At 39.3% G+C, this 17,134-nt stretch overlaps 2 protein-coding genes across 3 annotated transcripts; both read left to right on the forward strand.

Annotated features, from left to right (window-relative positions):
- Nucleotides 1-7,082: 7,082 nt before the first annotated feature.
- LOC146258889 (zinc finger BED domain-containing protein 4-like) lies at nt 7,083-11,945 on the forward strand. The gene is made up of 5 exons (XM_084671883.1): nt 7,083-7,570; nt 7,772-7,889; nt 8,024-8,194; nt 8,599-8,639; nt 9,264-11,945. Exons 1-5 carry the CDS (start codon nt 7,361-7,363, stop codon nt 10,944-10,946), a joined length of 2,223 nt encoding a protein of 740 aa, XP_084528009.1. The 5' UTR covers nt 7,083-7,360; the 3' UTR covers nt 10,947-11,945.
- A 684-nt stretch (nt 11,946-12,629) lies between these two features.
- On the forward strand, nt 12,630-16,928 carry tmpob (thymopoietin b). 2 transcript variants are annotated; one of them, XM_084671886.1, is made up of 6 exons: nt 12,630-13,444; nt 13,678-13,795; nt 13,928-14,098; nt 14,218-14,324; nt 14,423-14,526; nt 14,958-16,928. In XM_084671886.1, exons 1-6 carry the CDS (start codon nt 13,217-13,219, stop codon nt 15,289-15,291), a joined length of 1,062 nt encoding a protein of 353 aa, XP_084528012.1. In that variant the 5' UTR covers nt 12,630-13,216; the 3' UTR covers nt 15,292-16,928. The 2 variants fall into 2 exon arrangements, with proteins under 2 accessions (XP_084528012.1, XP_084528011.1); XM_084671885.1 differs by having other exon boundaries at nt 12,866-13,444; nt 14,215-14,324.
- Nucleotides 16,929-17,134: the final 206 nt, after the last annotated feature.

Raw genomic sequence — 17,134 nt, forward strand, 5'->3', positions numbered from 1 at the left:
TTAAATTTGATGTCTGTTAACAGGGAAATTATTATTGATGTTGGTTGACATTGTTTCATACAATGCCAATACATCCGCTGGCAATTCACCAAACAACACTCCAGGTTTCTGTATTTGGGCCTTATGGTTTTGTCATTAAACTCCAGTCAGAAAATGTAATGTGTCCGTCTCTTTTATCAAAACCATAAGTATTGGAGGTAGCAAGCCAAAGCAGGCATTGAGGTATGGTTCAGTTACATAGAGAAATAAATTCAGGGTTCCCAAAAGAGACAAAAAGAACATGAAGACAATTTGGTCAAAGCACCTGAACTCTTAGGGTGTATTCAATGTCACCCCCATTGGCATGTAGTGCCCTCCCAAACTGTGTAGAGTGTCCTTTTGCTATTGCACCTGTGCTGAATTTGCAGGAAAACCCCTATACTGTCCTGAAGGGAAGAGTCGGTCAATTAGAGCAGGGGGCGATCTATGGTCAATCAAACCACCTAGTATGCATTCTCACTGTGAATTAATTAAAATTGATATCCACAGCAAGGCCAATATTTTTAGTTCTGCCACTAAAGGTCGGCGATTTATCATTCAAACATCCTAGGGTTTTATGTGTAGGTACTTTTGGACCTCAAGTCCTGTAGGTTTGATGCTTAGCCAGGGACAATATTGCAGCCTTGCCAAGAGTCCAAGCTGTGAACGCTTGTCTGAGAGTTACCGTAAATCCTTCTGCCTGCACCACTAAGAACCTCAGAAAGCCACAGCCCTGCCTTTTCCCACCCCTGTGGTCCTTAGCAGGTAGCCACTGAGACTCCTTAAATGATGATATTCTTGTATGAGAGAGCAATGCAAGGACAGTTGCAGATAAAACTCTTACATGTGGCCCCTAGTTTTTCAAAACTGATTATGGTCATTTTCCATGAAATCTTGAGTCTTGAGTTTCTCTCAAGTTAAATCAGTTTGATTAGGAGTGATGATGATGAACCAATGATTGATTAATTTATTATCTAATCTAATGTTCTATGAATGCTTATTGACTAACAATTAATATTTATATATATTTTAGCCATATATGACCATAGTCAATAAAGATTCTGAACTGTTCTGCCATAGACGAATGGTACATAAGTCTGATATTCGACATTTTCTATCAAAGTGTTTCCTTAAATTGCAGATCTACTTGTTCAACTTGCTCTTTTACGTAATTACAAAACATTTGAATGCTATGTAGCCATCTTCTTGAAATCATAAAAACCCACATGTTCTACCTTTGAACAGTATCAAAGATTCAAAGAAGACTTCACTTGATTCATATGGATATATGAAATGCAAAATAAGATGTAAAACAAGAAATTATGCACAAAATATTTGCCTGATCAAGGATACTGAGATGTGCCAGAGTGCCATGGTTCAATACTGCCCCCAACAGGAATTCTCAGCACGGTCTTGAGGATCACAGACATTGGCTCTGAACTCCTTCTGGGATGAGGAGGGGGTTGATTGAGAGGGGTGAAGGAGACAACACACCCTAGCTGTGTGTGTAACTACACAGTGAGTCCTTTTGCTAGCTGCCTTGCCGAAGGCGACCGCAGGATTGCAGTGTTTGCTTAAAAGCCAGTGCATAAGAGAACGGCAGACCACTGGGAGTTGCCACCCGCCGGGTCCTGGCCAGGATCTGGGGCTCATCTTTGTTGAAAATGGCTGTGGAACCTGCCACATCGCACTGCGTCGAACTATATTTAGCCACAAACTGAAAAACGTCTTCATTCTTAAAAAGCTGTTTAGGTTTTCATTGAGAAGGGGGGTGATTTGCAAAAGGAGATATACGTTATTCTCTTAAATCACCTGCAGTGACATGTTTATCATTAAGCTTGCTCTCTAGTCAAGTACAAAGTGTACAGTACCAGTCAAAAGTTTGGACACATTTGACTGGTACTGTTTATCAGAAGAGAACATTCATAGTGACGTTCATTGTAACCTGAAGTGGCTTCCTTCTCCAGACCTTCACCTTCTATACATTCTGTCTTATATCACACAAAGATGATTGGTTCATGTAACATATATAAAGAGCAAGTAAAATGATCTTTGTACTGGGGAAAGTTGGAAACAATTTTAGCCTTGATAGCAGGTGGGTTGCCACTTTGATCCCACTTGGGTTCCTGACTTTGCACCACCAAAGACAAAATCAGATTTATAAAGGAGGAACAATCTTCTGCCCATTGTCACAACCTACAGTAACTTGGAGTCAATGTCAGTTTTCACTATAACACCCCTAATTAAATATCAAACATAGAATACATTAAATAAAGTAGCAACATACTGTATTTCTATGGAATTAATTTCCAACAATAATTGTAAGAGGATGTTAAAGTGGACCATGTGTGCTGTTCTCATTTGCCCTTCATACAGAATGTGCAGGGAACAATCTGTCTTTTCATGCCCATGGTTTGGTTCAGTGGGTGGTAAGAGTACCACTGTGACTAGGGATAAGAGAGCTATGAGCTCTTTCCAAAGTGAGTACCTGATGGGAGATGACTATACAGACACCGCCATTACTTTAAGTGCTAGAGTGTCAGCTAACCCGACACTGGCACAAGGAATACTTCATGCCAGATGGAAGCAGCTGTCTTTGAAGTCTTAACAAGCAGACATAGAGAAACAAGCCTTTATTCAGGGTTGAGAACAGGGAAAAAAATGATAACTTAGCAAGGTTACCCCAAAGTGTATGTTAAATCCCACATAGGAAAGGAAGGGATAAAGAAGATGGAAGGGGTGGGGAAGGGCAAACATCCAAAGTGGATAAAAAAAAACAGGTTGGATGTTGCTGACTGTAATTTTTTATTGCGTTCAAAATAGGCAGGAATATAAAACAAAGCAGCGGTTGTCATGCTAAAGGGTCCTGCTGCTTAAGAGGTGTCAAATTATTGTACCTCAGCTGGATATATCGGTTTTAAGAGCCAGGGGGTGAGAAAAGATCCAAACCCAGTAGACTTTGGCACGTCTGTTTTCTACTATTGGCATGGATGAACAACTCTGTGAAGCTTCTGAGCATTGATAGAGCTCCTTGCATTAGCATAAAGCATCACAAAGAAATGAAACAATAACAGGTTATTAGAAGAACCGTAGACATGTCAACATATTTGATGCACTTCCAAATTCCCTGAAAAAACATTTTGAGCATGGGGCTGAAGGACCCACCCTAACAGAGATGGAATTAAAGATTTTGATATAAGAAAAAAAAAAACTGAATATCCGAAAAGCTCTAAGATTGTTTCACAAAGTCCATTATTTGTGTCTCAGATAATTACTGTGCTTTAGACCATTCATGTAAAAGGCTAAAAGAGCAGGTGTTGATTTTATAGTCAAAGACATGAGAACATGGACAGTGTGCAGTATGAAGAGGTACCAACATGGCACAGAAAACCTGTCAAAAAGATAAGCAATGATCTTTTAACAAAGGCACCCAAAACAAGACTCCTATTGTAAGCTATGGTTTGACCACGCTCCATTTTTCTCTTTCCTTAATTGAAAATTGAGCAGAAATTCTGCCAAAAATTACAGTGAAAAGCTAAAAACATTTAGGTGTTGGCATGTCCCTCATTCTGGCACTTCTGACTTGTGAGTGCTTGTGAGGTTCTGCTGAATGTCTGCTTTTGATTTATTAGGTAGGGTTAACGACGAGGCTCCAGGACGACGACCTGCCTGAGTGGAAGGATGGTGATCTCAGAACTGGAGGCATCCAGGAGAACAAGGGAATGGGCAGAGGGCATGCCTGTGCCACCAATACATCACATGGGGCTTTTGAGAAGTCTGGCTTTTCCAGTGCCTGTATGGTCGCTGTGTTCAACCATGCGCAGAGAAAAACTGAGCTGAGGCAGGTCTGCTAAGGGCCATAGCCAAGTTAAGCACGGAAATATTTCTTTCCTGTTAACTCAAGAGTCTGGCAGTCACCTGTAAGGTTACCCTCTCAGTTCATCTACAGTCACTCAGTTCACTCACGTCAGTCAGCTTTCATCATCCATGGTATACAACATTTATGCCTTAAGAAATTCTTTAGAAACTCATGTGTTTCTCCATGTGCTAGTAAAATAGTTCAGGTAGGTTGCTTGGGGCTTGGTTGTCTGTGTCCCTGCTCGGGGACAGTGGATAGATTTCTGTTTGAGCAACGGCGGTGAATGTGTTTGGCACACAGTAACTTATTGGCACTGGCTATGCTTAGCTTTGCACCAAGGGTCCATGATATCTTGCATTGCTGAAAAGATGAAGGATCTACAGCAGGGGTCCCCAAACGTTTTTCTCCGAGGGCCAGATCATTTTCCTTTTTTTAATGTGGGGCCGGGTCGGTCTGTAACAGAAAACGACATGGGCCGGAGTAACTACCAGTATTATTGTGGAGATTTTATTATGATTTTAAATTAATTTATTATGCTAGATTAGTTTATTATTTTGTTATGCACCATACATCCGTACATATCAAGGGGTATATAGCCTATTAAAAGAGCATTATTACTATTGTAATGACCTTTTTATATTCATTGCTATTGAAATCAAAACATTTAGTTACGTATGCATATGAATCAGTGGGATTGTATATATATAATTTTTAAGATGGCATGGTTCAGAGGGCCGGTCCAAATGCGTGGGCCATAGTTTGGGGCTGTAGTTTGGGGACCCCTGATCTACAGCATTGAAATCACTTGTCTGGTCATTTTAAGTCCATGCCACCGGGCAGTAGTTTAAAAACAGTATTAGGTTGGCATTGATCTCTAGCGCTAATTAGATATGACTATATTACATGTTGAGAAGTTGTTGGGTCAAAGTAAAGTTTTCCTCTAAATTGCCAAAAATGGTATCCCAAGGGCGGCCTTAGGAAAGTTTTTTGTTTTTACATCACTCAAGACGTGAAAGTGAGCTTACAGTAAAAACCTGTCTGAAACCCAGTGAAGACATGAGCTGTGTTTTCTGTCTTCAATAGCCAAACAAAATATTGAAAGCTCAAATCAAAATAATAATGCAAATACTTAACTGGTGGCACTAAAGGGTGTGTGGTGCGCCAAATGGGCATTAGCAGGGGCCAGAAGGGGAGGCTCACTTTCCTGCAGAGAAATGCCTACAACTAAGTGTGTGTGTCCTTTAAGTAGGGTTTGGATTGTCAACTAATGAAAATATACTGTGTGAGCACTACTGAATGGTTGTTCCTAGGCCAGGACACACAAATCTCTTCAGGCTGTGAAATGCTGCGTGTCCGCATCCTACACTCTGGCACAGGAAACTGCAGAAGGTCTGATCTTAATTAGTTTGGCAGTTATGAATAACATCCTTTGAGGATTAGAGATTGTTGTTTTTGGTTTGTGTAGGTAAAATATCCCACTAGTTTAGTACAGTGTTGAAACACCCACAGTGACATGAATATTCAAAAAGAGGCCCATTAAATCACAATGATGAATTGATCTTCCAGAAATAATGACAAAAACATCACTGGAAGTCCACTGTAACATGGTACTCTCTGCCAGTTAAGATTAAAATCTTAAGAGATGCTGGTAGATATTATTTAGATTATACAGTTTGTATATAGACTATAATAGGTTAAGTTAACATTGAATGGCCCGATATAACAATAAACGTTCATACATATACAGTTGGTTTTGCATCGTTTGTCAGAGTGATTCTTCAATTTCATTCTCAAATAATCACAAAGTCCACTTTGATCATTTTTCAGAGGGCATGACTGTTATTCTTAAAGAGGCACTTTTTATGATTCTTGGCTGATGGTGTATTTTCTGTGTAAATTACATACAAAGAAACCTTAAGAGGTGTTTCTCAAGGGCTCAACAGTTTTACGCTTACACCTCATTGGCCCACCATGGAAAACATGAACTGTACTTCAAGTACTATGTTTAGTGTGGTTTGAGGCTGAGGTGGTGGTATCCATTGCTCGGTTTATACAGCAGCATCTCAGAAAGCCTCAAAGAGGTCTGGGGACAGGTAAAGGGGCTGTGCCACCTCAAACCACAACCACCATGGCAATTTAGGGCACTCGCCGCATAGTTCTTGACTGGCTTGCCCAAAAATCTGAGCAAGAATCACGGGGACATCTATTCAACTGTGCTATTTCTCAAGGAAAAGTTAAGCTGGAACATATGCTGTGACATCTCATACATTCCAAGCCATGTAATATATTTGTGCATGTATTCTTTCATGTATCAGATGAAAGACTTTCATGTCTTAAATGTTTAGAAGAGGGTATAGTGCCATCTCAAGATGTTACATTTTCTCAATAAATGTATCTATCCTTGCTGAGTATGTAATGTCAACCCTGTTATAGGCACTTACATAATAGTTTTAAATATATTTCAATACATATTTATGATGAGTCCAACACACAGTATGTTATATGTAAGCTGCCCCTTGTTATAGTTTATTCAACAATGTTGATTTGAAACATCGACACAAACATGTTGAGACAATGTTACTCAACCATATAGATTAAACATGATCCATGATGGGGATTTAAGTTGCTTTTTTGAACGTTTAATAGAATCATTCATAAAATGTTGATGCTTCAAATGTAATAGATTTTGTATGTAGATTTTTCAATTAGGACCACCAACTCCACACTTCTACAGCAGCTGTGGTAGATTAACACTGCCATCTTCTGATACGAGTTGAGCATAGTTAAAACTGGTGACATTAAATAATTTAAAATGTCAATAAAAACAACATTCATATATAATAGGCCTAGAATATTATTAGCTGGTTGCTTAGTGAAGCCAGATTTTACAAGGTTGGCTACCAAAATGACGCGGGGCCTCCTGAAAACATTTATGCAGAATATTGATTGAAATATCTCATACTTTAAGTGAGTTGTTTATTCACGTTATTGTTTGTCTTTTCCGATATTACATAAAACACGGTTTTATTTTAAGGAGCCTAATCTGGTTTTGCCAGAAATATCGCCCGAGGGTTCTTTGAGCCTCAAAGCAGAGCTGCTCAAAGTTTGAGGCGGGCCCTGACGTTCCATTCAGAACAAACCAATCAGCCCCGAGTTTCTTGGCAGACTGCATCCAATACGGCTCTTCCTTATTGTAGAGTTGTACGTTCCGACCGCGGTCCACTGGGTACGGATGCTCGATAACTAGCTTAAAAATTACTTAATTACTTTCAAATGCCACTACAATTATTTAAATGAAACTAAACATGAACATGATATTTATTTCTGTTAAACAGTCGTAACTTTAGGTTGACTATTGATTTAAGTATCCGGTGGATAGCATAATATGAAATATAGTTGGCTAACTAAATAGCACTAGCTGGCTCGCTAAATCGACTTTTCGTCTCTGTTTGGCAAAAGCCTTTCATTAACACGTTTTTCGGTATGGCAGAATTCCTTGAAGATCCGTCAGTTCTAACAAAGGATAAACTCAAAAGTGAGCTTATAGCCAACAATGTGTCCCTTCCCAGTGAAGACCATAGAAAAGAAGTCTATGTCCAGTTGTATCTGAAAAAGTTGACCGTATTGAACAAAAATAGTTTACCACAAGACACATTTTCTAGTGACGAAGAACTGCCTGCTCGATCAGGGAGGGTGAGTTTGTTTTACCCCTAAATTCATTGGAAGTAGTTTTAAATTAGAAGACATTGTCCATAAAAATGGCAACCGGCCTTTCCATTTAAAGCAAATGCTTGGTGCAAGGTTCACTTTGGCATTCAGTAGTATAACATCTGTATACAAATACACTTTTGCTGTAGATAAATGATCACATTCACTCCTATAATGCATTTACAGAAAGCAACAAGAAAGACTGACAAGCCTGCCTCTGAAGAGGTAGTAGTCACAGATCTGACAGATGAAGGCTTGAAAGACCAGCTGATGAAGCATGGGATAGATGCTGGACCCATTGTAGGTGAGTCAAGGGGGGAAATATTCCAGTTGTATTAGGTCATCTGTGAGAGCGTAGTATTGTCATCCAACAGCATTATGCTTTAATTTTTTTCCAAGGAAATGTTTACCCTCTTGAACTCCCTCTTCTCCCCTCAGCCTCAACCCGCAAACTTTATGAGAAAAAACTAACAAAGCTGCTGGACCAGTCTGCACTTGAGATTACACCCAGCCTACCCGAGACTGCTAGTGCACTTACAGAGGCATCCAAAGCTGACAGTCCTCAGAATGCCAACACACACTCAGACCATTACAGTGACAAGGAAGATGGTAAGCTCAGACCATTGATTGACATACACCAACAATTGGATGTACCTGATAAACGTGTGCTGTATACAGTGTTGTGGAGTAACTAAATACATGTACCGGTGTTACGTATTCAAATGAGTAACTGTATTCCGTTACAATTTCAATAGTTGGTATTTAGAATACAGTTACATTGTTGAAATCAATGGATTATATGACGATACTTATGTTTCACAAGTGTATTCACTCTCTAAATAAATTAAAGCCATACATTTCCCAAAAGCCCCAATATGAAAATGAAAAAATTAGCTATTTGCGTGATAAGTCACAAACAGAAGGGCAGGAATGTGTTTCTGTTTTGGAAATTCAAACAGCATTTCACATAAAAGAGAAGAGAAATATAACTGTGCAGTGCAACCTCCTTTCAGCATCCAAAGACTCCACCTCCAACCTGCAGAAGCATCTTAAAGTAAGTGTTTTTTTTTTGTTTGTTTTTATTAGCCAGGGGTAGTCTGCTGTAGTTTTACTGGTCACCTTACTATTTTATCAAGGCCGTTACCATGGAGTCAACATTGGGACGAAATAATTTTTAAATTAGGATTTCGGCCAGCGTGCATAGTTGCCTGTCGTAGCTTAGCACATTTATATTTGTATTCATATTTTTATATCAATATATTGGGGGGAACATTTTTACCAGATTTGAATATCGTGTCCCCCCAATATATATTATGATTACGGCCTTGTATTTTATAGTTTGCAGTTAGTGCAGTTAGTTAAATTTAGCCTATTGCCTACTGTCTCCAGTTAGGCTACTGTCTTATGATTCCTTACATGCCAAGTCCTCCTGTGTATGAAATATGTAGGCCATAATGAGATAACAGGGTATGTTGAATAGCCTAGGTGGTAGTAAACTTCACACATTACATCTAAAACAGATGATTAATGATGAGTATGCATAATGATTACTGTGAAGTGTAATGTCACCATCAGCACCTCTAGGATGTTGTATTTACAATAGTCTTCTTTATTCTTCCCAGCATAAAACAATTTCAGTGTTGTTAATTTGTGCTCTTTCTGTCTTTCTGTATTTTAGAGGAAGCATTCCAGTATCTTGCAAAAAGCAGATATGGCATCAGATGATAGTGGTGAACAAAGTGCCATGCCCACCACACCTCCTCTCAAACAAGCAACACTCAGCACCTCAGCAATCACCAAAATGAAAGTAAACTCCTTGGTTCTTGAGTTCATAATTGCAGATATGCAGCCCTTTTCATTATTGGAGAGTGCCCCATTCCGTGAGATGATTGAAGGAATTAGTGGAGGTAGGACACCCATGTGCAGAAAAACATTTATGCTGCGCATTGAAAGGGGATATCAAAATATGAAGGAGGCACTTACTGAAACTCTTCAGGATGTTCAAACCGTGTGCACAACAGCAGACATATGGACGTCTCATCATGGGAGTTTTATGGGAATAACATGTCACTGGATCGAGCCAGAGACATTAGATCGAAAGTCTGCTGCCTTGGCATGTGAAAGGATATGGGGCCGCCACACCCATGATGTCATTGCTGCGAAAATTAGTCAGATTCATGCAGAATTCCGGATCCAAGGCAAAGTCAGTGCCACAATCACTGACAATGGTAGCAATTTCGTTAAGGCATTCAATGAATATATAAGGTGTGAAATAGATGATGAGATGGATAGCACAGATGATGTGCAGTTTGCTGATGTATCTGCAGTTCTTCAGGAGGAGGAAGAGGAGCTAAACCTTTTTTTGCCACCTCACCACCGATGTGCCGCGCATACTTTGAATCTGGTTGCCACAACTGATCTTGACAAAGTTGCCTCACAGGGTGTTTCTCGAAAATTGTACAGAAGTGCAATGTCAAAATGTGCTGCAATCTGGAATAAGGCTCATCGCTCGTCAGGTGCTGCTGGTGCAATTGTGGAAATTGCCCAAATGAGATGTTTGGTACCTTCAGTGGCTAGGTGGAGCTCAGAGTATCATGCAATCGAGAAGTTAATGAGTCTTACTGAGAGTCAGCTCAAGGGAATCTGTGACCAGCTGAAAGTGGCCAAACTGCATCCTCAAGAGACAATGTTTCTAAAAGAGTACACAGCCATTCTGAAACCTCTTGCCTACTCAATCAAGCTGCTCCAGGGAGAAAATAACTGTTACTTTGGATACATAGTTCCTACCATTCTCAGCCTGAAAGCCAAGTTAGCTGAAAAGTTTACCCAAGTGCAGTTCTCAACCCACATCCTCTCAGCTGTTATAAAAGCCATTGACACTCGATTTGGACAGGTGTTGGCCTCCCACGAGGCAAGGATGGCAGCTTGCACCATCCCAAGGTTTCGACTGTGGTGGCTTGCTGATGAAGAGAGGGGAGCCATGAAAACAGCAATGGTCCAAGAGTCTCGTCTTCTTCATACAGAGCCTTCTGGAAATGCCGCAGTTGGAGGTAATACAGAAGACGATGACAACTTCTTCACTTTTGAAACAGCACAGATGACAAGTTCATCAGCGGAGGAAGAGGTGCAGAGGTATCTCCAGGATCCAGACAAGTCATTGGCTTCATTGAAGAGGTATCCAATGATCAGAGCCCTCTTCTTAAAGTACAATACTACTCTGCCATCAAGTGCTTCTGTCGAGCGGCTTTTTAGCCAGGGAAGACTTATTTTCACTCCACATTGTAACAAAATGACAGATAAGCACTTTGAACAGGCTCTCCTGCTGCGATACAACCGACTTTACTGGAGTGTTGACATGTAGAGTAGGTGGGTCAAATATGTAGGTAGGTGGCTCAAAACATATTGGTCTTTAAGTTCACAGGCATTCAACCAATTGTTGTCTTTTTCTCACCTTACATTCATATAAAATCAACACCATACATTCCTACTGCAGATGTTTGCAAAAAAAAAAAAAACACCCTATGTTATGTACAACTTTGACATTTTGGATAGGTTTTTGATGCTAGCCTTTGTTGTTACATTACCAAAAAGTAATGTTGTTTCTTCAATATAACATTGGTTCATGTGGGTAAAATAATATTTGGTGGCGTGGTAAAAAAATATATATATATTTGCCATAATCACGTTCGGTTTGAGTTTCTGTTTTATTTTGATAGACCTTTATTAGTGTGTCATTCTAATGAAAGAACATTAAACAATAATTCCTTTTAACTGATTTAACAACTTGTACGCTTGTACTACTTGTACTCGCTGTAAATTATATTATTGTTGCTTGCTTTCCTACAGATACAGTCTTGCACTTTTGAGGTTCATGTTGTTTAACTTGTAATTTGTTTAACTACATGCTTTTATGTTTCTTCCTATTGGAACTTATTTGCTTTTCACAATATATGCTTCATGTTTTGGCTACCCACAATGCTTTGGGGGCTATCTTGTTGTTTATGATCATTGACCTATGCACTTTGTGTAAAGCTCTCTCTTGGAAGTCGCTTTGGATAAGAGTCTGCTAAATGAATACATGTAAATGTCATTATAGTCAGCTGTAACAAATTACATTTTTATGGAATGTTTCATATCATCCTGTTATGTTTTCATCCTGTAATATCAGGAAAGGGGTAAGGGAAAATGCAGGTTTCCTTCTGGTGCTTTTTATTTTAAGATGATAAGTTCCTATGCACTAAGTCGCTCAGTGAAAAAAAAATGATAAATGTAGTGGCAAATTCTGTACAGAAACAGAATATTTTGTTTGTCTATTTTACCACTTTTAACAGCTGAGTAAATAAACTCAAAGGGAAAAATAGGTAAATTCTTCTCTCTTTTTTTTTACCAAGCAAAGCATCTTTTGCATAAACATACCCCTTATAGTCTTTGTTCCTCTACAGCAAATCATAATATATTGCACTTTCACGGGGAGTTGGGCCGAACACGTTTTGAAAGTATCCTTCCCAACACTGTCTATAATTGTATCTGGATTTTGCCTTCATTCTTCATTTGAATGGCTATTTGTCAAGGAGATAACAGTTCCTGAGACAAAACCTGTTCCTATTGTGGAGAAGCCTGTAAGGAGGAGAGGCAAGACTCCCGTCTCTGTTCGGGCAAGTAGCGGACGACACAATAAGGTGAGGGTCGTTCCGGCACTACTTGACCAAGTTTCTGACAAATGGTAAAATACTTTAAGCAACCAGCAAAACCTATTCTAGGCCTGGAGCTTCAACATTTTAAGAATTACTCTATTAAACATGCAAATATGCACATTATTTTTTCAAAAAAGCAACTCAAATCCCCATCATGGATCATGTTATTCTATATGGTTGAGAAACACAATGTTTCTCAACCATATAGAATAACATGATTGTTTCAATTTAACATAGTTGAATAAACTATAACAAGGGGAATCTTACTGTGTGTTGGACTCATCATAAATATGAAATCTGGTCTAGGGGTCACCAGCTGCTTGCTTCCCTTTCACCTGTAAACAACCCCCATTATAATTAATGAAGACAGATTTGACAAGGTTGGCTACCAAAATGACGGGGCATCCTGAAAACATTTTTGAAGAATATTGATTGAAATATCTAATACTCTAAGTGAGTTGTTTATTCATGTTATTGTCTGTCTTTTCCCATATGAAATCAAACACGGTTTTATTTCAAGTAGCCTAATCTGGTTTTGCCAGAAATATCCACTGGGGGTTCTTTGTGGCGGGCCCTGACGTTCCATTCAGAACAAACCAATCAGCCCCGAGTTTCTTGGCAGACTGCATCCAATACGGCGCTTCCTTATTGTAGAGTTGCATGTACCGACCGCGGACCACTGGGTACGGATGCTAGCTTGAAAATTACTTAATTACTTTCAAATACCAATACATTTGTTTAAATGAAACAAAACATAATTCTGCTTATTTATTTAAGTTGAACAGTCGTAACGTTAGGTTGATTGTTGAGCTAAGTATCCGGTGAATAGCATAATATTAAATATAGTTGGCTAACTAAATAGCACTAGCTGGCTCGCTAAATCGGCGCCTGGCGCGTTCTCTGTTTGGCAACATTATTTCATTAACACGTTTTCGGTATGGCAGAATTCCTTGAAGATCCGTCAGTTCTAACAAAGGATAAGCTCAAAAGTGAGCTTACGGCCAACAATGTGACCCTTCCCAGTGGAGAACATAAAAAAGAAGTTTATGTCCAGTTGTATCGGAAAACGTTGACCGTATTGAACAAAAAGAGTTCGCCGCCAGACACATTTTCTAGTGATGAAGAACTGCCTGCTCCGGTCTCCAACAAAAGTCGATCAGGGAGGGTGAGTTCGTTTTTACCCCGAAATGCATTTTAAGTAGTTTAAAGTAGAATACATGGTTCATAAAATTGTAGTTGTGCATGAAATAATAATAATTGTAGGTACAATTAATAATGTTCTTTCCATTTCACGCAAACGCTTGGTGCAAGGTTCACATTCAGTAGTATAACATCAGTAAACAAATACGCTTTTGCTGTAGATAAATAATCACATTCACTCCTGTAATGCATTTACAGAAAGCAACAAGAAAGACTGACAAGCCTGCCTCTGAAGAGGTAGAAGTCACAGATCTGACGGATGAAGGCTTGAAAGACCAGCTGATGAAGCATGGGATAGATGCTGGACCCATTGTAGGTGAGTGAAGAGGGAAAATATTCCAGTCATAGTAGGTCATCTGTGCGAGAGAGTAGTATTGTCATCCAATAGCATTATGCTTTTATTTCCAAGGAAATGTTTACCCTCTTGAACTCCCTCTTCTCCCCTCAGCCTCCACCCGGAAAGTTTATGAGAAAAAACTAACAAAGCTGCTGGACCAGTCTGCACTTGAGATGACACCCAGCCTACCCGAGACTGCTAGTGCACTTACAGAGGCATCCAAAGCTGACAGTCCTCAGAATGGCAACACACACTCAGACCATTACAGTGACAAGGAAGATGGTAAGCTCAGACCATTGATCAACATACACCAACAATTAGATGGACCAGATAAACGTGTTCTGTATAAATTGATCTGGATTTTGCCTTCATTCTTAATTTTAATCCCTATTTTTCAGAAGAGATAACAGTTCCTGAGACAGAGCCTGTTCCTATTGTGGAGAAGCCTGTAAGAAGCAGAGGCAAGACTCCTATCACTTTGCGGACCAGTAGCAGACGACACAATAAGGTGAGGGTTGTTCCGGCACTATTTGACCAAGTTTCTGACAAACGGCCCACTCAAAATTGTTTTCAGGTAAAATACCTTAATTATAATGGGGTTTACAGGTGGAGGAGAAGCAAGCAGCTGGTGACCAGACCCCTAAGAAAAGCGCTGAGAATGTGGTTGAAGATATACTTGCTAATGAGATCAGTACACCCATAGGAATCGGGTAAGTCAGTCCTTGACTACACACTTTGTCTACAGAGGAGCTTTCTTTGAATTTTAATATACAATTCTAACTAAAAATAAGTTAACATCCAGTGGTTGACAGAGGTAGGAACACCCCATTCACACTATAAACAGTGGTTTGACCCTGTACATTTTAAGTTGGTTTAACAAGTCAGGAGGCCCATTTATACTAAACCCAGAACACTATTTACTACTGTGTGTTGTTTCTGTTGATATACTTCCTTAGCAGACAAGTACAGCATGTTTGAAGCTTGACTATGTCTGATACTGGTTCAATCAACGTCTTGACCCAAATTGTCTATAGGTGTGGGTGAAGTCTGAAGATGATACAATGAGACCAGTTTTATCTTTTATTAGGGGTGTAAAAGAGATAAGGATCATGAACATAATCTGCTTTGCTTCTTTCATCAGTGCCACCTGTCGACGACCAATTCGAGGCGCAGCGGGTCGACCAGTGAAGCCTGGTGACTACTGGCTAGATGAGTCCCTGCTACACAACGTGCTCACTAAGGGCCACTCAGAGGGTCTCTCAAATGCTGCAGGCCCAGGGAAGACCCCAGCCCGACGAGGCTTTGTCTCTGTGCTACTGAGGCTGCTGGTGCTCATTGTGGTGGCCTGGTCTATTTACTACGCCTACGAGAACCTAGACACAGAGCAGATCAATTCCCTTAAAGGCCTGCTGGACAGGGTGGCCACCCCCCTGGGCATCGGCAGTAAGAGTGCTGCAAAGAGTGGCGGCAAGTAAGGCGTCATTCCACCTCACCCTCCCCGTATCACCATATACCTTCTACCTGCTTCTTTTAACCACACCTTTGCCATCCTCCTCTGATTAAGCTCTGCTTTTTTTATACTATTCTCTGATTAAGCTCTGCTTTTTATACCTGGTTCACCCTTTTGAGGACAGACCTGGGATTGAGAAGGGTAGATTTTCTCCCCATTTTGTTCCTACTTCACTTGCGTGTTGTAGAAGGAAGTTGCTTGACCCAACAGCAGGAGCACCTGAAAAACACAGTCTCATGAGAATGTGAAGTGTTTGTCTTTGTGTGTATATTGTATATGTAGAACTCAATGTGAATTGGAGAGGACAGTTTTCGTGCATGGTTGTAGTTAAGGACTAGTTTTCTAATGATCTGTGCCAGGCGTTTTTCTGACGGTGAAGTGTCTGCACACTGTTGGCACTTGTTTCCTTACTGTTTCATAGCACAAGAAAAAATAATTCTAATAATGACAAGGGTTTCACTGTGTGTTTATGTATGATTAGATGTAGAATCATTTCAGATTTTCTATAAACAGTCCTCAGGTCTAATTGGACAATTTTTCTACACACTTGACTTTTCTTTTGGACAGGTGCATAGAAGAAAAACACCAATCAATACATTTTAAAAGGATAAAAACAGAAGAATTGTCTTACAAACTACTTTATAACCAATTTGTGTGTAGAACAAATGAAAGAAAAATGTAGAACTTAAACATTCATCAGGCATCAATGGTCAGGTGTTGGGGTCTATTTTGTTCTAAATTTAAAGTGATGTGTTCTGATTTAATGGTGTCAAATTAGGTCTTATAATTGCATGAGGATGCTGTCTATTTTCAAGCTAAAAACACAATAGGTGTTACTGCTTATGTACATCAGTTAACACTGACGGTGATTATGATGTTATGCTCTTAAATTTAGAGTTTTAACTGTATTCTAGTTTGTTTGGCATGGCATCAAACTGGCCCATTGCCCCTGATTTAACTCATCCCTATGTAACTGAGTTGACTTGTTTTGGTGCTGTTGTGCTAAATGAATAACCTAATCATTCAGTCCCATCACTGGCACTGGATGTTTTAATTAGGCCCCCATACAGTCCTATTCCTATTGTTCCATGTATACTGAATTAATCTGTAACAGACAGCACTGGTTTGTGGTCAAATAGTTCTAGTTAATCTGGTCAGTGACCATTCAAATCTGAGTTTTGACATTATTGTTTAGACTTCATTTAGAGTCTAAACTTTAGATAAATAAATGGCATTGACTATACTCAGTTCAATAATATGAAATGTGGTTCTATACTTATGATTCAATACAAAGACTGGAAGGGAGACGTGTGTATTTGAGTACACCAGTCAAAATTGACTTTGGCACTGTTCAAATTTTAACTCTTTTCTCATCTGAAGTGATTAAAAAATGTTTTTGCTAAATAAATATGTAAAAGAAATATGTTAAAATGTGTCATTAACTTCTTATCACCTGTATTACCAGCAAAATCTTCTAAAAAAATTAACTTCAAATCAGACTATCAAACTTTGGCATGTATATAGTTAAATGAAAGGAACTGTGGTGGATGTGTTTTATTTATAATGTAGACTGTATGTCTTGAAATAAATGTGATAAGAGTTCATTGTGTCTTTCTTGTTGAGACTTAAAATGTATTAACGAGGATCTTGGAGTAACTACAATCTTGTTTTATACTTATTGCAAGCCATATTACAGGTAATCTTGTACATGTAAAAAGAAGACTACTAGTAACTATCTTATAGATAACGATTTGTTTTGTCAGTTTAAACTATTCCAACTGTTACTGGGAGTATATACTTAAGTTTTA

Source organism: Hypomesus nipponensis, chromosome 14 (assembly GCF_054491055.1).
Source record: "Hypomesus nipponensis isolate SF chromosome 14, ASM5449105v1, whole genome shotgun sequence".
NCBI lineage: Eukaryota > Metazoa > Chordata > Actinopteri > Osmeriformes > Osmeridae > Hypomesus > Hypomesus nipponensis.